Source organism: Notothenia rossii (genome assembly GCF_949606895.1).
Source record: "Notothenia rossii genome assembly, chromosome: 2".
NCBI classification, from domain to species: domain Eukaryota; kingdom Metazoa; phylum Chordata; class Actinopteri; order Perciformes; family Nototheniidae; genus Notothenia; species Notothenia rossii.
In genome coordinates this window covers 7,287,381-7,312,636 of record NC_136904.1, presented here as the reverse complement: position 1 = coordinate 7,312,636, position 25,256 = coordinate 7,287,381, and the positions used below count along the sequence as shown (strand labels likewise).

Sequence of the window (25,256 nt, the reverse complement as noted above, 5' to 3'; positions counted from 1 at the left end):
CATCGCCGTCACTGCAGTCAGTTTTTACCTGATTACTGCATTTAATAGGTTTTTACAGAAAGCCGAGTTATCCAGAGTTGTGTCCTCCTATCAGACAACAACTAGCCCATTGATAAAACTGGTAAAAACACTGATTAAAGTTAATTTAAACAATTATTTGGTAGAAAATGAACTGATGGCTGGGAACCGAGGGTCGATTGGAGTTTGCTTAGCTAATTCCTCTGATTACATAGGATCCAGACGTTTAGGGGGATTTGAACGGAAGCAGAGTTATCGGCAGAAGTTAACCTTTTCTATAACTAAAGGACACACTGAGTCAAACCGGTAAAGCTACTAAATAAAGCAGTGTCATGTTTAAAATCAAGGTCTATCTTTTTGGTCAACTGACGCTAACATTGGCTCAGCTTATCTATCTGATAACTTAAGAACAATACATCCTACGACCAAAATCTTTCATCCTGGTAAAGTATATATTTATTTAGCATATTGTTTATTATATTATAACTTAGTACTTTTTTTTACGTGGCTCTTTCCTGCTGTAACGCTGCAAATGTCCCCTCTGTTGGACTAATAAAGGTATTCTGATTCTGATTCTGATATAGTTAAGAACAACTAAGTTCTAAAAACGATATTGTATATATGTTAAAACTGGAAAAAGTAATGAAAGCTTCTGGCAGACAATCACACAATTTAGTGCAAAGGAAACTCCAGCTTGCAGCAGAGGAACAAGGTCATTCAGGGTGAACCAAAGTCATTGAAGGTCGTACAGGGGGAAAACTAATTTGGGACGATGTCTTTAGGGATTGTGTCCTGCTGGTTGGTGTGTATACAGTTTCCTTTTCGATATAACAAAACGTAAGGAAAATAAACAAAACATCCTAAAGGACAAAGGCACGATTCTGCTCCATCGACATGGACAAATAATTCAGTTTGAGGAAAAGCCCTGTACGCGAGCCCTTACTTAATATCAGCCCTAATGTCCCAATATCAAAATGTATTCCTGCTTTTATTCATGAATATACCCTGGGATGACAATAAGCATGCGTTTTGTTACAGAGGGCTATGCTTTGGTCATAATGGCACAGAATTCCCATCGCGGGGTCTATTTGTGTCGCTGTGAGCAGGGAGATGAAGAGCGTTCGGACGTTGTTCGGTGGGTAAAGATGCTCCTGAGGATTGGGACGGAGCTGTGATGAATCTGGCAATACCCTCATGTCAACAAACTCTATTTAGATACTGCTTTGCTGCACTTTGATTTTTTTTTCTCGATGCACAGGTCATTTCTCACGGGCATATTGCTGGCTTCCCACTGTTTACATGTTATTACATATACGCAGAGACACGTTAGAGTGTAAACAAGCAGGATTTGTGTTTGGGTCATTGCGTTGGTGGTGGAAATGCCAAACTTAATCACCTTCTGGTAAGGAAAGAACAAATAAACAAACTAAAAACCAACATTGTGTTATTTAATAATGAGTTATAGCATTTAACTAAATCAATCTTATTTCCAGCTGGAAGGACAGATAACCAACACCAATGTGTACTAAAGAAATCTGTCCCCGTTACACAGAAAAGCAATGTCATTTATACAGAGGAGCAGGAAACAAAAGGGACATAAGACAGGTAACATCTGTATGATAATTTGCCTGACAACGGTCCAGTGGCACCCTCCTGTCTGTCGAGTGCAAGAGAACAGAAGGTTGCCGATCTTTTGTATTAAAGGTCTCCTATGATACTGTTTTTCGTCAATATATTATAGGTCTCAGATATATACAGAACATGTCTCTGATTGGCTGAAACACCAAACAGATCATTGCAGCATCCCATAATCCCCTCTGTTTCAGCCCCGTTTCAACAGTGCTGATTGGCTAATGGTTACACAAGACAAAACATCGTTATGACATCATAAAGTGGCCAAAATCTGATCAGCTCATTTTCAGAGAGACATGAAGAAGAGGGGACACATGTTGATGTAGAAGAGACATGAAGAAGAGGGGACACATGTTGATGTAGAAGAGACATGAAGAAGAGGGGACACATGTTGATGTAGAAGAGACATGGAGAAGAGGGGACACATGTTGATGTAGAAGAGACATGAAGAAGAGGGGACACATGTTGATGTAGAAGAGACATGAAGAAGAGGGGACACATGTTGATGTAGAAGAGACATGAAGAAGAGGGGACACATGTAGATGTAGAAGAGACATGGAGAAGAGGGGACACATGTTGATGTAGAAGAGACATGAAGAAGAGGGGACACATGTTGATGTAGAAGAGACATGAAGAAGAGGGGACACATGTTGATGTAGAAGAGACATGAAGAAGAGGGGACACATGTTGATGTAGAAGAGACATGAAGAAGAGGGGACACATGTTGATGTAGAAGAGACATGAAGAAGAGGGGACACATGTTGATGTAGAAGAGACATGGAGAAGAGGGGACACATGTTGATGTAGAAGAGACATGAAGAAGAGGGGACACATGTTGATGTAGAAGAGACATGAAGAAGAGGGGACACATGTTGATGTAGAAGAGACATGAAGAAGAGGGGACACATGTAGATGTAGAAGAGACATGAAGAAGAGGGGACACATGTTGATGTAGAAGAGACATGAAGAAGAGGGGACACATGTTGATGTAGAAGAGACATGAAGAAGAGGGGACACATGTTGATGTAGAAGAGACATGAAGAGGGGACACATGTTGATGTAGAAGAGACATGGAGAAGAGGGGACAAATGTTGATGTAGAAGAGACATGAAGAAGAGGGGACACATGTTGATGTAGAAGAGACATGAAGAAGAGGGGACACATGTTGATGTAGAAGAGACATGAAGAAGAGGGGACACATGTTGATGTAGAAGAGACATGGAGAAGAGGGGACACATGTTGATGTAGAAGAGACATGAAGAAGAGGGGACACATGTTGATGTAGAAGAGACATGAAGAAGAGGGGACACATGTTGATGTAGAAGAGACATGAAGAAGAGGGGACACATGTTGATGTAGAAGAGACATGAAGAAGAGGGGACACATGTTGATGTAGAAGAGACATGGAGAAGAGGGGACACATGTTGATGTAGAAGAGACATGAAGAAGAGGGGACACATGTTGATGTAGAAGAGACATGAAGAAGAGGGGACACATGTTGATGTAGAAGAGACATGAAGAAGAGGGGACACATGTAGATGTAGAAGAGACATGAAGAAGAGGGGACACATGTTGATGTAGAAGAGACATGAAGAAGAGGGGACACATGTTGATGTAGAAGAGACATGAAGAAGAGGGGACACATGTTGATGTAGAAGAGACATGAAGAAGAGGGGACACATGTTGATGTAGAAGAGACATGAAGAAGAGGGGACACATGTTGATGTAGAAGAGACATGGAGAAGAGGGGACACATGTTGATGTAGAAGAGACATGAAGAAGAGGGGACACATGTTGATGTAGAAGAGACATGAAGAAGAGGGGACACATGTTGATGTAGAAGAGACATGAAGAAGAGGGGACACATGCTGATGTAGAAGAGACAAGAAGAAGTGGATTTTGTATAATAGGTGACCTTCTTCCTGCAACTTTCTCTGTGAGTTGTCACCAGGACTAATTCCATGTAGTGACTGATTCTGGCCTGAATTATCCGAGCGGTGACGTGTTGTGCTTCGAGGACCGGCCGGGAGCGAGCGGCGGATTTTCTGAGTGGCTTTGACGGAGGGAACAAAGAAGTGCAGAACACACACAGAGCGAACTCTCGCCGCTCACTGGCTCACCTCCACAGTCATTTGCCTTCATGCCACGGATGTTGGTTGCGACAGAGCTTGTGCGTGTGTTGCTGTGCTTTTGTGTGTTTTCAGCGCGGGGCACCAGGGTCTTTCAGGCGCCCTCAGCCAACTCCACCCCACTGAGGCCCTCCTGAACCACGGTGCAGCCACAGAGAGCCGATATGAAACTTGACACCACAGCGGGAGGTTGACAAAGACGATTAGAGCATGTCCCTGAAGCTCACACACCTCTACCTTCCCTCCTCTCCTCCTCCTTTACTCTGGTCTAATTACAGAGAGGATCTACATGACAACACATGCATGGATACATAGGACTATCCCCCATGTTGCACCTCACTTCCTCACGTCCTCATGGATTACTTTGCTTGTCCTAGGAAGAAACACGCCTGAGGCCATGTTTGTTCAGGTGAAGAAGAAACACTGCTACCTTATGGATGTTTAAAGAGAACTGGATACAGCGTTGGAGACGTTAACGCCAATGGAAGTTCTCCACATCCATTGGGCCATAGAGCTGTTTAAGGGAGGGAACTAACTCTGGATTTGGATATAGAGAAATGTAATACTTTGATGATTTGAATAAGTGTTTGTACTTCGTTGGATGTAAACATTTCCGATGATATACAGATAAGAACTGGGTAACAGAGCTAAAGATGGAGCCTATTCAGTCCAAAAGAAGTTTCTAGCTTACGGGTTTACTTCCAATGTATGCGGCCTCGTAAAGATACGCTGTAGTGTTTCTCTTTCTGTTCCCGCCAGTGATTTCTAGTTCTGCCCATACATTCTACATTCAAATGACATCACATATTTTTGTAATCGTTTTTCTAGTTTTACATTATTTAACCTCAAAGGGGTAAAAATTGACTAAAAGTCTATTGACCGTATTATCTGTATCGATTAAAGGTGGGGTAGGTAATTTTGGAGAAACCAGCTCGAGTGCGCTGGAATTTGAAAATACACAACCGAAACATATCTGCCACTTCCTTACAGAGCCCCTCCTCCAACACACACGAACGCGCACATGACCAATGAGGCCACGAGATACGTTTGTGCACAGATGGAAGGCTGACAGGCAGGTAGGCCATCCAGTTACTTTAGCCGGGCCGGCTCAGATGATTGGTCGTGCTTTTTACAGCGCCACGGCTTCCACAGATGATATTTCTTTATGGATTTATTGTCAAAGCACTTCAGATATTCATTGCTATCGGGATGTTAAGAGCATTCCATGGAATATAACAAAAAGTGTATCTCGAGCCGGATTCTCAAACTTACCTACCCCACCTTTAAGTGTATTTCCTGCAAATTGGCTTAGGTTATATACAGTAGGAGCTACAATGTGTGGCGTTAGTCTATTACGTCAATTATTAATATAATAAGCCCTAATGAAATAAAGGGTTTAAGCGAAATGAAGCCATAAAACTAGGCTTCTTTTCCAATGGTGCTTGAATTTAGCATCAATCCCTTAGATGAAAGTAAGTGTTTTATTTTCACCAGTAAGATTTACCAGTATCGGTAGTGCTGAGATATCAACATTTGTTAACGTACAAATATGCCAGGCCAAACACTGCATAGATACATAAAGCACCACCCATCCAATGGTAATATTCTGAATTTATTATGTCTCTTTTTTCCTTTGGATGTCTGATATCAGGCTGTTTGGGATCGCCGGGGTTCAAATCAAACGAGAATGCCAAAGACAGGTCTGACATTAAAAGCAGGGAATGAGTTATGAAATGCAAAACACTCCCGACTATACCTCGGCCCTAATAAAGCAGAGATGTAATTAGCTTCCACGGGAGCTAAAGAGCAGCCTCTCAGTTATTGGTCGGGGTTTGCTGGGGGCCATGCAGCCGGCGGTCACATGAATACATATGCATGTCGTTTCCATATCAAGCCTGTGTTTCAGCGAGGGCACGCCATAGGTGGTGTGAGGATTGCTTTGCCATTTAGAGGTTGTATTTGAGGATAGGTGGGGGTGCGTTCAGATCTCCTGCTCTCCCCCCTTTCCATCACCAGCCCCTCACCCCCGTGGATAAAGGTCCCTGTGCCCATGCGGGGGTCCTGATTGATCCCTGTGACTAACAGCCAGGCCATTCAGGCGTGTTGCTGCACACTGAGAGACATGGCCCTCTGCAGAGAGCTACAGCAGCTGATGGGATGTGTGTTTATGAGCATGAGGATGACAACACTGGGGGGGGGGCGAAAAACCAGAGCTGCAACCAACGTTAGCAGACTATTTTCAAAATGAATTGACTAATTGATCGGTTTATAAAATGTGAAAGGGTGACTTGCAATATTTCATTTCCATTTCTGTTTCTTCTTGCACTATTTAGATTGTTTTATAGGATATTAGATGTGTGTTTGTGAGGATGACAACACTGGGGGGAAAACTGCAAAAAAACAGAGCTGCTTGGGAGGGAGTGGTCTTAGGGGGTTTTCTGTTTCTGTCATGTCATTGTGTATTTTGGTTTCTTTTTTTCATTGCTATTACTGTAATGGTCTTTTTGTGTTATTATCATTATTGTTTTGCCATCTTTTTCTTTTGTTATATATATATATATTAGGGCTGTCAAACGATTACAAATTGTAATCAGATTAATCACAGCTTAAAAATGTATTAATCATGACTAATCACCATTCGAACTATGTCCAAAATATGCCATTTCTTTATGTATATTGTTGTGGGAATGGAAAGATAAATGAAAGAAGGTGGATACATATCCATTTAACATACAGTATACGTATGTTTATTATAACATTGTTCTGTGTGTTAAAATGAAAGACAGCCCACACACCTATCAATCATCAAACCATGGGGTCTTATTTCATTACGTGTTGATTTCTATCAGCACGTAATGTTGTATCGATGTATAGAGATGCACTACAGCAAAAGTATTCTCCGTCGGGACTTCCTGCAACAACACCACGCCGTTATCGTGATTCTGATTGGCCAGAAGACATTATCAAAGATGTTCTATTGAGAAGACGATCACTACGTGACAAAAGTTTTCAAAACCGTTTCTGGTCTTCAGTATTTCCAGACAAGTGGCAACTGAAATCAATCTTACTAACTGCTGTCTGTGAAATTTACTCTGCGCGAGTTGGCAGACTTTGTTTTGCTTACTTTAACATCATTTTTCAAGGTGGGGCTAAGCCATTTCTTGTTATGGCTGTAGTCTACCCAGGCGTTGCCCCTGGTGGGATGTATGGGGCGGGCCATTCTGCACATGCGTTAAATGCGTTAAATATTTTAACGCAATTAATTCAAAAAATTAATTACCGCCGTTAACGCGATCATTTTGACAGCATTATTATATATATATGTATATATATACATATATATATAGAGCACATGCATTTGTACTAAGTATAAAAACAAAAAAAGCAAGAAATCTATATATTAGAGATTGGACGATTATTTTTTAGATTAATTTATACATTTGTGTTTAAAATGTCTTTTAATAATGAAAAATGACCATCCCATGTGTTGTCCTAGTGTCTTGTTTTGTCAGCTTTGATATTAAACAAAAAAAGGGACAATTTCACATTTAAGTGAGTGAAAAAAGCATTTTCTTCTATTCTTGCAAATGTTACGATTAATCTATTATCAAAATAGTCGCCGATTACCTTCCTGTCTATCGATTAGTGGAAGCTCTACAATAAGCCCAGCAACAAACACTGTTGGATCTTCAATGAGTAAATCTTATAACTGAACATACCACCCACTCTCAAGCTGCAGTAATTCCCCACTGTAACCTTGCTGCGTGTAATCGTACATGTTTTCTTGACGGTATTTGCCAAAATAAAGTGGTTTGATGCGGTCGTCAATACAACAATTTAAGCATTCCTATTTTTCTTTGTTTGGGCGTTTTGGAGTGCCAATATTTCCCTCAAAAAGGCCTCTCTGAACATTTAATTGAATCCTATTGTGTTCCAAAATTTCTACATCAACAACTTTTGGGAGGACACTTTTAAGTTTTAATTGAGTCAGAAGTATTTATAAAGAAGCCCAACAGGAACATAACAGAGCAGCAGAGGATGAAACGACCACAGAACGCTCTCTCTCTCTCTGCTGGTAAATGACGGGGAAGGACCGGTGGACTTTGAAATCCACTGGCAACCAAAGCGTGTGTGTGTATGTGTATGTGTATGTGTATGTGTATGTGTGTGTGTGTGTGTGTGTGTGTGTGTGTGTGTGTGTGTGTGTGTGTGTGTGTGTGTGTGTGTGTGTGTGTGTGTGTTTATGTCCACCATGTACTGCAGGGCTGTGTTTGAGGGGCTCAGCTCGGAGGTTGGCAGAGGTCTAAGGGCCTCGGCGGGCTCTTGTGATTACAGCGGATGTTGAGTGTTTACAGAGAGATGAGGGGGGGGGCACATAGACAGCTGCTTTCACTCTGTACTGTAAACTACACACACACACACACACACACACACACACACACACACACACACACACACACACACACACACACACACACACACAGAAGGCTGGAGCGATAGTGGAAACCCCACAAGCCCTGCAGTGTGTGTGTGTGTGTGTGTGTGTGTGTGTGTGTGTGTGTGTGTGTGTGTGTGTGTGTGTGTGTGTGTGTGTGTGTGTGTGTGTGTGTGTGTGTGTGTGTGTGTGTGTGTGTGTGTGTGTGTGTGTGTGTGTGTGTGTGTCTGTCAGAGTGTCAGCAGTCTACACATCAGTCTGTGCAGGATGGATGCTGACTGACCGTGTTTTGTTTTATTTGATCTAACGGTCACTTCCACACCACCGGTTCTGAAGTCTTTACACTGGCTTCCTGTTTCTTTTTTCTCCCTATGCATTCAAAACCATGCATCTTCAAGTTTTTGTGAAGAAAGTGAGAAACATCTCCTACTTTTTTGAGAAAATGCATCGTCACAGAGCCAAAAACCGACTTCTTTAGTGATGCTAAAATCATATGATGATCTTATAGAATAAAATGTATTGCTGTACACTAACAGCCAAACATTTTTACACAATAACTTGTCATACTTTAAGCATTAAAGGTGGGGTAGGTAAGTTTGAGGAACCGGCTCGAGATACACTTTTTGTTATATTCCATGGAATGCTCTTAACATCCCGATAGCAATGAATATCTGAAGTGTTTAGACAAAAAATCCATAAAAAAAATGTCATCTGTGGAAGCCGTGGCGCTGTAAAAAGTACGACCAATCATCTGAGCCGGCCTGGCTAAAATAACTGGATGGCCTACCTGCCTGTCAGCCTTCCATCTGTGCACAAACTGATCTCGTGCCCTCATTGGTCAAGTGCACGTTCCTGTGTGTTGGAGGAGGGGCTCTGTGAGGAAGTGGCAGATATGTTCCAGTTGTGTATTTTCAAATCCTAGCGCAGTCGAGCTGGTTTCTCCAAAATTACCTACCCCACCTTTAAGTAAGGTGCCTCTTGCATTTAAGTGTTTTCTCAGTGTTACACTTAAGTAAAGGCTCTGAGTGATTCTTCCATTAGTGCAAATTATGTTGAAAACACATCAAACCAGACCTGATCCGACAGCTTCTAAAGCAAACATAAGTTGTTGTTTCTTGAATCTTTACAGGAAGCACCTCCATTGACAGGTGGGTTCATTATGTTCATGTTTCGGGTTGTGAAGACACGGTGGCGTCGGACGGATCAACGTGTCACCGGCTCTGCTCCAACATGTTGATGTCCTCAGGTCAGAGAAAACCACAGCAAACAGTGAACCGAACGAGTCTGAGAGCTTTCAGACAAACTGAAGTCCAGCTGAAACCTAACAAGTGAAGAGTTTACGGTACAAGGATAAAGGTGATAGTATAATTTTAGTTAAAGAGCACTTGCCAAGAAACACAGGAAAGCTGACTTAAGTTATATTTCTGGTTGTTGCACCAGAAAAGGTTGTGCCCATGATTTTGAAAAGTATTGGACCATATTCCTCTGCTGCCAACTCCAAACTACGTAACTTAGGGGTAATATTTGACCAATCCGCGTCGTTTGATACTCATGCTAAGCAACTGACGAGATCTTGTTTCTTCCACCTACGAAACATCAGCAAACTGAGATCTGTAGTTTCAACACCCGACCTAGAAATGATTATCCATGCGTTTATTTCATCTCGCATTGACTACTGCAACGCATTGTTCTCTTCTCTCAGCTTGTCTGCTCTTGGTCGTCTGCAGGCAGTCCAGAATGCAGCTGCAAGACTTCTCACCCGCTCAAATGAACGGTCCCACATTACCCCGATACTCAGATCTCTTCACTGGCAGCTTATAGGATACAGTTCAAAATCCTCACTCTCACCTACAGAGCATGGCACGGTCAGACTCCTGCTTATGTGGCCGACCTAATTCATCCATATCAGCCCGCCCACTCAGGTCACACAAGCTCAACTTACTGCCTGTCCCACGTACCCACCTTCAGACCCGTGGTTAATTTAAAGACATTCCTGTTTGGGTAACCGCTGTGCCTGATTTTATTCTATTTTACTATTTTTTCATTGTGTTTTTATTATGTGTTGGAGCTTTTATGACTTCTTAACACGTGGCTTGTGTGTTCATTTATCATTGTACGATTCCTATGATGATGTTTTATTGTTTTGTCAAGCACTTGTCTGTGAAAAGCGCTTTATAAATATTTATTTATTTATTCTTTATTAATATATTGTTTCCTCTTGAATGTATAAGTTATCTGTACACTTTATCTTATTATAATTGTTTTGTTTCATTGATTATTATTTTATCCTATTTAATTATATGTATTTTTCGAATACAGAGTAATTTCTTAAAGTGCAATTAGAAAAATAATTGAAAGGAAGAAGAGCAAATACAAAACAAAGAAGATGTATTCTACAAATGAATATTTATACAATCAGTTATTTTATTTCCTTTTTGTCTTTTTCCTTCCCACTCCTCCTCCTTTCATTGATTATTATTTACTTATTTAAATCTTTATATATTTATCGTACGCTCTGCAATTTCTCAAAATGCAAATTTGAAAAAAGAGCGAAGTGCAAAATAACACAAAAAAATGAGAGATCAAGAAGTCAACAAATCTCCATCACTCATTAAACATTCAAATCAATATCAGCAACCTCATATTTCACTTAATTTAATAAATAGCGGCCAAGGAGGTTCAGCAGGAGCGTTCTGTGGGAAGAGGAACACCAACGACCTGCATGTGGAGACAGATGCATGGACAGAAGCCAGTTTGGGAGCCAGGCTTTGAGGGAAAGTGCCGGCACATCATCGCCTGACCTTGATGAAAGCAAAATATGCTGCGAAATGTCAGCGACATGCTTCTTCCGTGACAGTGGGTGCTTTGCGTTATTGGACTTGTGTTGAAACTAGTGTGTTTGTGTGTGTGGAGGGCACTGTGACCACCGCGGGGGGGGAAAGGTCGTCAGTAACAAGCGAGCCTGACAGCTTAATTACCAACGCTGCTAAAGATTTATTGGTTTATCAATCAGAGCCCCGGGCGCTGCCTCTGCCCTCAGGACACGGGAGCCATTACACATGAACCCGCTGGCCCATGTGACCCAGACTCCTCTTCCCAACGTGGTCATGCCAGGGCAACCCTAAACGCACACACACACACAATATGCTAAGATACACATATGTTCAAACCAACAAACAAACATATGCACACACACACACATGCAGACAGACACAAATACACACAGAAAAAAAACTAAAATGCCAGCATGTGGGCGATGAACCTTTTATGTTTTGAGACAAAAGCCCAGCTGAAGCGGAGACGAGACCATAGAGAGAGAGAGAGAGAGAGAGAGAGAGAGAGAGAGAGAGAGAGAGAGAGAGAGAGAGAGAGAGAGAGAGAGTTGAAGCTGCGGGCGAAATACCGCGTGTTTGACTTCACCGAAAGGTATTTTCAGAACCGCATCCAGACATTCCAACCATCTGGACACAATTACTGTATTTCTAAATTAAGATGTGGCTCATCAGTAATTCTGTCGATGACACCGACACAAGGAGGGCGATGGTGATCTATCGGCTGGTGTGTGTGTGTGTGTGTGTGTGTGTGTGTGTGTGTGTGTGTGTGTGTGTGTGTGTGTGTGTGTGTGTGTGTGTGTGTGTGTGTGTGTGTGTGTGTGTGTGTGTGTGTGTGTGTGTGTGTGTGTGTGTGTGTGTGTGTGTGTGTGTGTGTGTGTGTGTGTGTGTGTCGCTATGTGCTGGGCGCAGGCAGAGAGAAAGGGGCCAGCGATGGACCAGCAGGGCAGGCAGGTGGCCAGGCTGCAGCCGGGGTAAAGCACTCATAGCTTTAGCTGAGAGTGTAGCCTGTAGTCATGTGAGAGATCTCAGGGAAATGCTGCCACCATGTGACGATAGCAGAGAACTCGACATTCTGAGATACGTTCACCTGCTGAATCAAAGACAAGTGACAATTGCATTGGCTTCCACTTGTATTTAAATGCATTTACTTTAACTGTCCCTGTGTTTTGTACCATACTTGTCAAATCATAAAGTTAGACACTCTGTCCAGATTTATTTCTTTGTCCCCTCTGCAAAAAAGATGTATTGCCAGAAGAGCGTTCATGTTTACAACAGACTGGAATACTTAAGCATTATCATCTCACTTTCAGCTGCTCTGCTCTTGGTATTGATGAACTGATCTATTAGACACTACTGGGTATCAAAGTCAAATAGAATAAGGAGGGATGAACCCCTCTTTAATGGTCTCGCATGCAGAGCACACAGTGACATGTGTTCTCTGCTTTGAACCCACCCTAGTAGCAGGAGTCTAGTACTAGGAGCAGTGGGCAGCTATCACACAGGGCCCGGAGTGAGGGGGGTGTCCGGTGCCTTGCTCAAGGGCACCACAGCAGGGCAGGAGGTGAACTGGGACCTCTCCAAGTAGCAGTCCATACTCCATCTTTTAGGTCTGGTCGGGGACTTGAACCGGCGACCCTACGGCTCACAGTCCAAGCCCCTACTGACTGAGCCACTGCAATGATTGTATGTATTACTTCATGCATTGTACTTAACAGACTGTACGTGGTTTGTCCCTGTTTGTCATTTTGTTCACGTATGTCTGTAAGACGATGCTTTTGTCAGGACCCCTTGAAAGGGAGATGGTGCATCTCAAGGGGCTTATCCTAATAAATGCATTTCTATATATGTACAAATGAGAAAATGGCATTGTATCATATCAAAAATAATGCTAAGTACAGTATGGCTGTTTCTCGAGACATTAATGCATGTTTTACAACCTGGAGATTCATGGGAATAATATCCTGCTTCATTGTGTCTAAAGACTTTTTATCTACTGTATATGTTCAACTTTTTAATCCTGTTTTAATTCAATGTTGAGATTGTTTATTTCTACTCTTTGAATTCTACTTATGTGCAATGCCTTGTTTTGTGTTTTTATGCTGCTGCAACGCAAAAATGTCCCAATTTGGGATAAATAAAGTACCTCTTATCTTATGCTCTACTTTCCGATCTCCCTAAAAGAATAAACCTCCACTACTGGCACACTCCAAAAGTATTAACGAGGACGAGTAACATGTTTACCGTCTCTGCTACCTGTGAGCTTGAGATGTCACACTTTAAGATAATAGTTTTTTTAATGCTCTTAATGGTCTTGGTCCTAGTTATTCATCCATGGGCGTCGCAGCCATTATTTAAAATGATTAGTTTAGACCCCCCCACTTTTACCATGTGGAAAGTCCGTGCATCAGTCTAGCCACTCGTCGCCCTTTGTAGAGCGCTGTGTCGGGGCTTCATTATCAAATCCATTCCACTTGCTTATTGAGAGAATGCCCAAATCAATGAAACTCCGTCCCATGTTTTCACTGCTACTTTGTGCCAAGGCAGATTCTCAGAGCCGCACACAGGAGCCGTACACATGCTGCGTTCTGTGCGTAGCTGTGTCTTTAGTTGTAAGCCCAGTGGCGATCTGTTCATCTGTCATAAAGCCATCGAAAAGAATAGGAGATACAGCATTAAGTTATTCTGGGTCTTTGTGTGTCGTAGCTCGGCTGTGTGTGTGTGGCACGACGAGCGCATTTTGTGTGAGCGAGCGAGAGAGAGAGAGAGAGAGAGAGAGTGAACGAGAGATTGTAGTCTAAGTTATCTCATGTAAACAAGTATTTCCAAGGCGCACCTTTTATATGAACATTATACAAAATAAGAGAATAACAGGTATGAGATAATTCCAACTCAGACTATAGGACAGTAAAACTAAAATACAGTTTAAAAGGAGAGTGATTTGTAAAATATGCATAAAGAAAAAGTAAGTCTGTTTTAAGTAGTTCTGTTTCACATGGGTGTTGAGAGATGATCCATAGATCTAGTCCCTAACTTTGCTCTCAAAGTGCACCAGATTGATGCTTTTAACTTAACAACATTTAAAAAAATATTACATTAAATTACTTGTTAGACGCTTTTATCCAAAGCAACTTCCATACTCAATAATGTGGACAACCCCCACAGGAGCAATTTGGGGTGAAGCGTCTCAGGGACACAACGCCATGCTGACTGCAGTGGGGTTTGAACCTGTGACCCCCTGATCCGAACACCAACGCACAAGCCACTGCACCACACGCCTCCCTCCACCACCTGCCCACACCCCTTGTCAAATTGTCCCACCCACATTGAGGATGCTTCCTACGCCCATGAATTCATCAGATGTATTGCTAACCTATAAAGCATAGAACCAGGTCTTCTGGTGCTAAACTTAGAATCATTAAAGTGTTCTCAAAAGACCCCCAGTGAGGCTTCTTTTGTTATCGACCTGAGGACAGCGTTCTGACTTTAAAGAGCCCGCTCAAGACCCACCTTTAAAATGTGACATTTAAAAACTCTCTTTTTACCCAGTCTTGTTTTTGTTGACATGTTTTGGTGATTGTATTGATCACAAGGTCATGTGCTGCTTGTGAACTTGGAAGGGTGGCATTGTTTGTATTTATTCTTTGGTACTAAGTGTTTTTGTTGATCTTGTGTTGCTCCGTCCCTGAACTGGGAGGGGTGGACCCTTTTTTTTTTTTTTTATGTATTATTATTTTTAATTGTTTTGTTTTGAGAAGCACATCATTGACTCCTGTAATGATCTTTTTATATATATTCTTTGTCCATATTTTGGTATTAAATGTTTGTATTGATCATGGGCTGAAGTGCTGCTCTGCTTATGAACTGGGAGGGGGCTTTTTTTACTATTTCAATTTGTATTCATCGTTATTGTTTTTATTAAAATGTTATATGTATTTAATGTTGCCGTCCTTTTTCGGTATTAAGAGTTTTAATTGATTATGGGAGATTATCTTTGGTTACCTCATATTTAAGAACTGGGGTGAAGTTATGTTTTCATTTAAATCTGTAATCATTACTTTGCCCTCACGTTTTGGCTGTGATTCACTTTGTGTCTTAAAAAGCTCTGCATAAATAAAGATTGATTGATTGACTCCTCGTACCTGAAAGAGCCTCCTCCGGGGTCGTTGAGCTTGTTTTTCTGATTTCCACACATCTGAGGCGCCATGGGACTTCTGCCTTGGATGAATCCTGCCTTGCACATTGTGCCTGTTCAGAAAGAGGGGAAGCAAAGACGGGTTATGAACACAGGAGAGGAGTTATCATTGAGACGTCGCCTCCTATCTGCATCAAACATCCTCCTGTCTTACGACTACCTTCAACTGTCATCCTCGCAGGGCTGAGTAAGAAAGGGGGGGGGTTTGTACTGTCGCTCTCCTCAGGTTGGTGCGTGCAGCGTCGCTCTGTCAATATCACTGCGCTTCACCGGCTCTCCTTACACTCCTAAACCGCATCCTGCTCCGAGACACGTTTTCCAGAGAGGCACGAGGACTGCCAGAGTGAACTCAAACTTGATTTTAACAGGCATGTTCCTCGCCAAGAGGCTCAAGAAAGTATTTTTAGAACTATCCCCGCATTCCAATTTATGGGCATAAAACAACCTACAGATCTTTCACTGCAGGCGATCGTGGAGAAGGGGGCAGATCAAATTTGTATGCACCTCCGATAGCACACACACACACACACACACACACAGACATAGAAGGAAAATCAGGTAGAAACACATACACACTTTACACACAGCACCTGAGAGCACAGCGCTCTCTTAGGGGAGCGTTACGCCCGGTTGCTGTCGGGGCGATATTTGTGGGCTTCAGTGGGAAGAGTGTTTGTGAATCAGTGTGAGTAAGCAGCAGCGCAAATGTTTGAGGAGGCTTTCTAACCAGACAGGGGAGGGAGAAAAAACACCTGTTCTCTGTGAGCCTGTTTACACATCTTAAGGCCAACGGGGGGAACGATCAGGCTTCCACTAATGGCTATCTTCTGTTGAACAGGTTTTCATTTGTTTAACCACGAGGTCTGGTTGAGTTTGAAAATCTTGAACATATCTTGCACCGGAGACTTAAAAACTGCAGGCCGGAAACAGAAGAAAAACTGGTGTCCAAAGGGTGTCTTTTTTTTTAATATTATGCCATTCCTTTTTTACCTCGTATGCCACTTTGACATTGAGTTTTGTTTGGAGAACAACCTGACACATTATGGATGCATTCCTGAAGTTTCTGTACTGTCTATTTCTGTATGTTGCTATTTCCCCCCTAGGTCAATACATTTGAATCCTGTTGACATTAACGGTCCCCTATTATTCTGTTTTTCATCAATATATCACAGGTCTCAGATATATACAGAACCTGTCTCTGATTGGCTGAAACACCAAACAGATCATTGCAGCATTACCCATAATCCCCTCTGTTTCAGCCCTGTTTCCAAAGTGCTGATTCTCTGTCTGTTACTTTAGATGAAAATAAGGAGCCCCTCCCCACGCCCCTCTGAGAGACATTTGGTTACAAAGAACTCAATGGAGCTCTCGGAGGAGATTCAGGTGATAAGGGGGGGGGGGGGGGGGGGGTTACCTTGGTTGCTGATTGGCTAATGGTTACACAAGACAACACATCGTTATGACATCATAAAGTGGCCAAAATCTAATCAGCTCATTTTTAGACAGGTTTTTATAGAAATGGATCAAAAAGAGAGAGAATCTTTGTTCCTGAAACTTTCAGAGTCTCTTTCCACAGAGGGGACACATGTTGATGTAGAAGAGACATGAAGAAGAGGGGACACATGTTGATGTAGAAGAGACATGGAGAAGAGGGGACACATGTTGATGTAGAAGATACATGAAGAAGAGGGGACACATGTTGATGTAGAAGAGACATGAAGAAGAGGGGACACATGTTGATGTAGAAGAGACATGAAGAAGAGGGGACACATGTTGATGTAGAAGAGACATGGAAAAGAGGGGACACATGTTGATGTAGAAGAGACACGAAGAAGAGGGGACACATGTTGATGTAGAAGAGACATGAAGAAGAGGGGACACATGTTGATGTAGAAGAGACATGAAGAAGAGGGGACACATGTTGATGAAGAAGAGACATGGAGAAGAGGGGACACATGTTGATGTAGAAGATACATGAAGAAGAGGGGACACATGTTGATGTAGAAGAGACATGAAGAAGAGGGGACACATGTTGATGTAGAAGAGACATGAAGAAGAGGGGACACATGTTGATGTAGAAGAGACATGGAAAAGAGGGGACACATGTTGATGTAGAAGAGACACGAAGAAGAGGGGACACATGTTGATGTAGAAGAGACATGAAGAAGAGGGGACACATGTTGATGTAGAAGAGACATGAAGAAGAGGGGACACATGTTGATATAGAAGAGACATGGAGAAGAGGGGACACATGTTGATGTAGAAGAGACATGAAGAAGAGGGGACACATGTTGATGTAGAAGAGACATGAAGAAGAGGGAACACATTTTGATGTAGAAGAGACATGAAGAAGAGGGGACACATGTTGATGTATAAGAGACATGAAGAAGAGGGGACACATGTTGATGTATAAGAGACATGAAGAAGAGGGGACACATGTTGATGTAGAAGAGACATGGAGAAGAGGGGACACATGTTGATGTAGAAGAGACATGGAGAAGAGGGGACACATGTTGATGTAGAAGAGACATGAAGAAGAGGGGACACATGTTGATGTAGAAGAGACATGAAGAAGAGGGGACACATGTTGATGTAGAAGAGACATGAAGAAGAGGGGACACATGTTGATGTAGAAGAGACATGAAGAAGAAGACTTTGCATAATAGGTGACCTTAAATATAAATGTTTTGGTAAAGATTGAATTCAAATAAAGAATTGTCTGCAGAAGTCCTTCATACCTTGCGCTCTGACAGGATGTGTGATCCCCATGGGCATCCGGACCTGGCCACTCATAGCGCCTGCTCTCATTCCCTGAGGAACAAACACAAACACAGATTACACACATCATTACTTCAATATTTCAAAGAATGACACAATTTGTAAATGAGAGGCGAGATTATAAACCTGGCATGTCTGCTGAACTGCGTCTGCCCAAGATTACTCTCTTGGAACAATCAAAGACTTAGTAAGTAGCACAACATTTTCAACAAGATTCAAAGCGTCACAGTAGCTACAGTGTAGATACGGCAGTGACAAACTGAAGTCCCAGGCTCCTCCAACAGTTCAACATGAGTATATATATAGGACATAAAACAAATAAAACAAGTCATTTTTGTACTGATTTCTAATCTACTGTCAGGTATTAAAGTATTGCTTGCTGTAGTCCTGCCTGGCACCCATGTGACGTCCACCTGGATCCATCTTTTTTATATACATTTTCTTTATCTTTTTTGTCCTTTGGGCTGTCTATGTTGTCATTGTATCATCTTTTTAAATGTCTACACACGACATCTACTGCACGTCTGTTTGTCCTGGGAGAGGGATCTTTCTCTGTTGCTCTCCTCGAGGTTTACAACATTTTTCCCCGTTAATGTGGGATTTCTTGGGAGTTTTTCCTTGTTGTTACAGCAAGGGACTAAGGGTAGGGGGTGTCGAATGCTGTACACACTGTAAAGCCCCCTGAGACAAATGGATATATGTCTATATATATTAATTTAAAGTGGACCTATCATGCTATATTTGAATAATATAGTGTAGGACCATACCTATATAAGGCATATTTATACTTTTTATTTTTCAAAATACCAAACAGATCATGCATTTTAGCCATTCCTCATTTCGCTCAATTTAATACTGTCTTTGCATGGGCTGATTCTGTGAGAACAGCACCACCTACAGGCCTGGCATATGTACTACAGGGTCTCCAGCGCTTTACAACGGCAATGTCCGTGGCTGTCTCCTCCTGATTGGTGGAGTTGGCCCAATAGCCGTAGAGCCACTTCTGTGACGTCACAGAAGTGTTCAAATCTGGATCAGTCTGTATCAGATCCGTTGCAGCCCCTTTTTAAGAGATTTGGGTATGGAGGAAAATAGAGAGGGTTGTATTTTCTGACACTTGGTGAGTTCCCTGGAACACCGGGGACACATATTCATATAGAAGACGTACAAAAGTGCATTTTGCAGGATAGGTCCCCTTTAAGAGTAGCGGACAGACGCAAGACATATTTCGACGATGGCTATTCCTGCACATTATTAGACAGAATGTGATGTAGCCCCGTGAGACAAATGTGAAATTTCTGATATGTGTCTATATATATTCATTTAAGAGTAGCGGACAGATGCAAGAAAGATTGGCTATTCCTGTACATTCCTCCACTCCTTTGTGCATCAGTCAATCCTCACAGTAAATAAAAACAGTCAAATGCACGCTGAAGGCTCTCTGAGCACGTCTTCTCTCACTGAACGAGCCGTTATGTTCAATGTTTGTTATTCGTTGTTCATGTATTGTGTCTTGATACGTGTCTGTGTTGATGTTACACATGGAGCTGCTGTGATGCGTGAAGTCACATTTCAGACTTGATCTGACCATTAAAGTATTATCGTATCGTATTATTGGACAGAATGTGATGTAGCCCCCTGAGACTAATGTGTGATTTCTGATATTTGGCGATATATATGAATGTAAGGGTAGAGGACAGAAGATTTTACGATGGTTATTCCTGCACGTTATCAGACAGAATGTGATGTGAAGGCTAGAGCAGGATGGATTCTGTCACTGACCTACATTTGCCTGCTTTTCCAGATAAGACAAAGGCAAAAAGAAGTCAAGACGGCAGTGAAAAAGTAGTTTGGAAGAAGTAGTGGTGGTGGTAGAAGAAGGAGCATAGGGATGAGGAAGGGGGGGTTTTGCTGGGCTATTAGAGTCACTTCCTTCCTTGGTAGCAGCCACAGGCCCCCCCTCAGGCTCAGCCATCCATTCCTACCAGTTTGCTTCTTGCTGCATATTTGTTAGCCTTGTTTTCCATTCCCTGACACATGCTATATTACTGTTCAAGCTACGGAGAAAAAGACAGAGGCCATTTTTCCCAGAGATCCACTGCAGGGGCTTGTGAGAGTGGGAGGAAAAGGAGACAAATAGAATACATTCAGCACAGGCGGAGATAGCTGCACCTCTGGCCAGCCGCGACACAGTTAGGAGAAGTCAGGTAGAAAGTTTGGGAAACAGACGGTGAAAGTCTTGTGTTTCACTCGTTTAAAGTCCAGATTATATATATATATATACACAGTACTTTCATTTATTCATATATCATCACAGAATACAGAAACGTACCTTCTGTTCAATCTCATTCTTATCTTATAATAATATACTTATTTCTGCGTTTTACTTGCACCACTATATCGTTATTTGACTTCCTTATTTACGATATGATAAAGTATTTATTTGTTAAGTATGTTACACTATTCGCAGGGTCTGGGACTAAATATTGTCATTGCCAACAACCACCCTATTTTGCATCTGACAAATAAAACCATTGCATGTTTGGTTTAAATAAATTATATACAGTTATATTTCAATTTGACAGCTTTTTAAAACACATAATTGCAACATTTTTCACATGCTAGTTATTTCAGTGCTAGTTTTCTTTATTTTAAGACCCCCACTTCCTTAATGAAGCTCACACACACACACACACACACACACACACACACACACACACACACACACACACACACACACACACACACACACACACACACACACACACACACACACACACACACACACACACACACACACACACACACACACACACACACACACACACACACACACACACACACACACACACACACACACACACACACACACACACCCTTAATTAAGCTTTAATAGAAACAGCAGGACATGATCAGCATGTTATGTCGTTGTAAAGTAAAAAAGTTGATTCAGATTTTCTACTTTATCCATTTAGAAACATGAATTAAATACTGACGGTGTCTGCCGATCTGCTCAGCAACGAACTTGGTTGTTTCAAGTAATCATACTAATGTTTTCAAATGTGTCATAAGCACATTTGTTAGTTATTCAACTGGTAGCACAGCTTCTTTATGACTTTCAATCAACGGTTGCACACAGCCTCTGAGGTAGAGGGTTATATATTTGACCACATTAGTTTGAGAGTTAGAGCATACACAATGTTACAGTGCTCTGTGGTGATGTGGCCTAGTTACTCTCCGTTCATGCACTGCCTTTCACGAGATATATCATATTGCCCCGAGGTCATTTAAGGTCCAGCAAGTTTCGTTAAAACTAGTGGTGGAATTTTTACAAAATGTTGTGTATTTAAATAACATTTCCAACCCTAAATGAATCAAAGAATTACATTTTCTGGCTGTAAAAACAAGCCGTAAACACATACATCATGTCATGCTATCTCCTGCATATTGTATATACCTTTATCTTACCTCTATTCTAACCTTTATTTAAGTGTACATTCCTTGTGGGGTTAATCATAAAATAAACCTTAAATAAATGACTCCACATGTACCCTACACTTTAAGTTACAATTACTAAACTTTACAAAACTTTTATTAAATTTAAACATTTCCCAGCCTACTGTAAGAAATATTACCCTCACTACTTTGGGAGGAGAGGACCCTTAGCGCTGTTGGGCCCGGGGCGATCATTTACTAATGTTATGTGTGACAGCTTATGTGTGTGTGTGTGTGTGTGTGTGTGTGTGTGTGTGTGTGTGTGTGTGTGTGTGTGTGTGTGTGTGTGTGTGTGTGTGTGTGTGTGTGTGTGTGTGTGTGTGTGTGTGTGTGTGTGTGTGTGTGTGTGTGTGTGTGTGTGTGTGTGTGTGTGTGTGTGTGACAGAGAGAGACCGGAGGCTTGTTCTGGACATAGACTGCGGCCGCCACATTGCTTTAAAATTGACCCGGGGCTGACCTAGTTCCCTCGTCTCACCCTTTAACGGTTAACGGGTGGAGGGAGGGAGATACAGTGAGAGGAGAGAGATGGACAGGGTGGAAAAGAGAGAGAGCAAGAGAGTGAGAGAAACACGTGAGGAAAAGGGTGAGAGGAGGAAGATGAGGGGAGTGAGAGGAAGAGTGAGAAAGGAAAATGTGAAAGAGAGAGACAGAAGCCTCTAGCTCGCCCCTTTTTCTGGACCTGACCTCGCTTGACCCGTCCTCAGTCTGCTGTGCTCTGTGTTAACACTTTCCTTTTTTGCACACACACACACACACACACACACACACACACACACACACACACACACACACACACACACACACACACACACACACACACACACACACACACACACACACACACACACACACACACACACACACACACACACACACACACACACACACACACACACACACACACACACACACACACACACAATACTACTGCTGCTGGAGGTTACATTGCCTTAGGGTTGCAACATTTGAAAAATATATCATCTCCAAGGTGTACTGTAATGTAATAAACCACTGCATTTTTTACTGCTCATAAACTGTAAAATTCACCCATTTTAACTTTAACTTCTTATGTTTATACAAATATTTATATTATATTTTATTGTATTGCACATTGTTACTTAAGTCTTGTTTCTGAAAACATTCTTTTTTTTTTTTTTGCCATTTTCTTTTATTAGATTCTTGTTTCTATTAATATTTTTGTATTTATTGCATTTTTTATTGCACATTTTTACTTGTACTTCTTTAGTTTATATACATATTTTAAAATGGAGCAACTTTGTCCCCCCAGGGATGAGTAAAGTATCCTGATCTGGGTCTCATAATACCTGTAAATCACCTTTAAAGACAAACAGTGAACGTGTCCTCCTCACACACCATGTCTCATAACACCTGGGGATCAGATTATAAAGTTTCGTAGCCCACGTCATATTCTTTCAGATTTCTGAACTTTGTTATCTCTGCATCATCTGTACACTGACCTGTGTTTATTTACATGCCTTTTCATCTGATTGCACGCTGTATCTGCCACCTACACTGACCGTTTTATGTATGTGTAATGTTCGTTAGACTTGAAAACTTCAATACAAATATTGTTTAAAAGAACAACAACCTGTAAATCACCTTTAAAGACAAACAGTGAACGTAAACACTGATAACTGAGTGTCCTCCATACACACCATGCCAGCTGCATGTCCCATCCCAGCTCCTGCGGTGACGCTGACGCTGTGGGGGGGGCGGATGCGGACAGCTGGCCCAGCCGCGATGGCAGGGGGGAGGCTGCCGGGTGCTGGTTTGAGTCCCTGCTGCGGGGGATGGGTCACGGTGTGCTGACTGCTCAACAGAGAGAGCCGGAGGGCCGGGAGACTCTTCTGTTGACGGGCAGAGAGAGACAAGGGTTACAGGCCAACATGAGAATACAGCAGGAAGACACACACACACACACACACACACACACACACACACACACACACACACACACACACACACACACACACACACACACACACACACACACACACACACACACACACACACACACACACACACACACACACACACACACACACACACACACACACACACACACACACACACACACACACACACACACACACACACACACACACACACACAGTGCTGTGGTCACTGTGTAATCAAAACATGGTTATGGGCAGAAGAAAAAACGATGGCGACATGACTAGGGCTGTTGTGTTTTACCTGCATTGACAATAATCGTGCTATTTTAAAAATGAAACACTGACATCATGCTGATAATGCACATATGATTATATCATCTTGCCAGGTGTTAGGAGGTCATGTGGTTGCCCTCTCAAGCTTTTAGTGTAATGGTTATAGACTTGTCTCTTTTCACCTCCCTACACTCAGTCTAAGTGTAATTCATTTGCCAAAAAAACACAAAATGCAGAATAAACAAAAATAAATATTGATTAGACTGGTGGCATTATTTATTGATTTACTTATTTAGATAATATCATCATCATGAAATGTTTTGGACACAATAATTGTATAGTAAAAATGACCCTGAAAGCCATAGACTTCAAAATGTGTTTTTTATACACATTTTCCTCCGCAGTTAAAGTGTTTGACTTGATTTCATGATGATAAACCCACAGTATGTTTCTCATCCACCACACATGGAACATGGAACAGCCAGTTGTGATAAGCCTCTGTCACAGTGGAGCTGCTGCTGCTCCATAAAGACTATTTCAGGCAGATTTTTGACGTAAGAGACCTAACGTTGCATGACAACATGTGTTTGTGGCCGGGTCGTGACGCTCATCACGGCTGGCTGCAGGAAGCTGAAGGCTACACGCTGCAGGACACACTGTCACACACAGTCAGAAGTCAGGCCACAGGGGAGTGGGCGGATGTGTGTGTGAGAGTGTGTGTGTGTATCATTCTACTGTCAGGCCTGTTCATTACTGCCCTTGGTGCCATGCAAAGGACTATTTTAGGGGTCAGTTTGGGTAAATAACACGAGAGCAGCAGCTTAAGGAGCCGTATTAAGGGGGGATTTAAGGGGCAAGTGATTTTTTGGGGGGTCAATTTAATGCTCAAGGGCTTTCGGGCTGCACACCTTGAAAAAATAACTCATTGCGTTTGATTTGACTTACGGTACATTGCAATTGCGATATGATTCGCAATATTTGAGGAATTGACCATTTTTGGTTGAATACGTTCACGTAATTAAGAAATATCATAAAATAAGCAGAGGATCTGTTCCAAACACACTTGTTGTTGGCTTGCTACAAATAAACCGTATTAATATCACCTGCTTAAATTGAAATCAGTTTTGGCAAAACAATAACAAACTATAATCATTGAGACAATAAGTGTTGACCACCATCTGCTCTGATAAGCTGTGTGTGTGTGTGTGTGTGTGTGTGTGTGTGTGTGTGTGTGTGTGTGTGTGTGTGTGTGTGTGTGTGTGTGTGTGTGTGTGTGTGTGTGTGTGTGTGTGTGTGTGTGTGTGTGTGTGTGTGTGTGTGTGTGTGTGTGTGTGTGTGTGTGTGTGTGTGTGTGTGTGTGTGTGTGTGTGTGTGTCCTTCCACTGTCAGGCCTGAAAAGGGGTGAACATATTCCCACCAACGTTTCCCTCTGACCCCTAAAGCAGATGTTAGAGCATGGTCGTGGCTTTTTTGCTCCAGAGGGAAAGAGACCTTACAAAGAAGTTAAAAAAAGACTTCATAAGCGGGAGCCCCACCTTGAGGAAGGGCACCAGG

General features: G+C 42.1%; 1 protein-coding gene across 2 annotated transcripts in view; it reads right to left on the bottom strand.

Moving 5' to 3' along the window:
• Positions 1 to 25,256, bottom strand: part of LOC307030657 (transcription initiation factor TFIID subunit 4) — a 128,775-nt gene that overhangs the window by 75,984 nt on the left and 27,535 nt on the right. For both annotated transcript variants that reach the window (XM_079667210.1, XM_079667211.1), the window contains 4 exons: positions 25,238 to 25,256; positions 23,190 to 23,381; positions 17,979 to 18,051; positions 15,188 to 15,293 (listed from right to left, as the gene is read on the bottom strand). The exon at positions 25,238 to 25,256 is cut by the window's right edge and continues 71 nt beyond it. In XM_079667210.1, coding sequence (XP_079523336.1) covers positions 15,188 to 15,293; positions 17,979 to 18,051; positions 23,190 to 23,381; positions 25,238 to 25,256 — 390 coding nt within the window. The remainder of the gene's footprint in view (positions 1 to 15,187; positions 15,294 to 17,978; positions 18,052 to 23,189; positions 23,382 to 25,237) is intronic.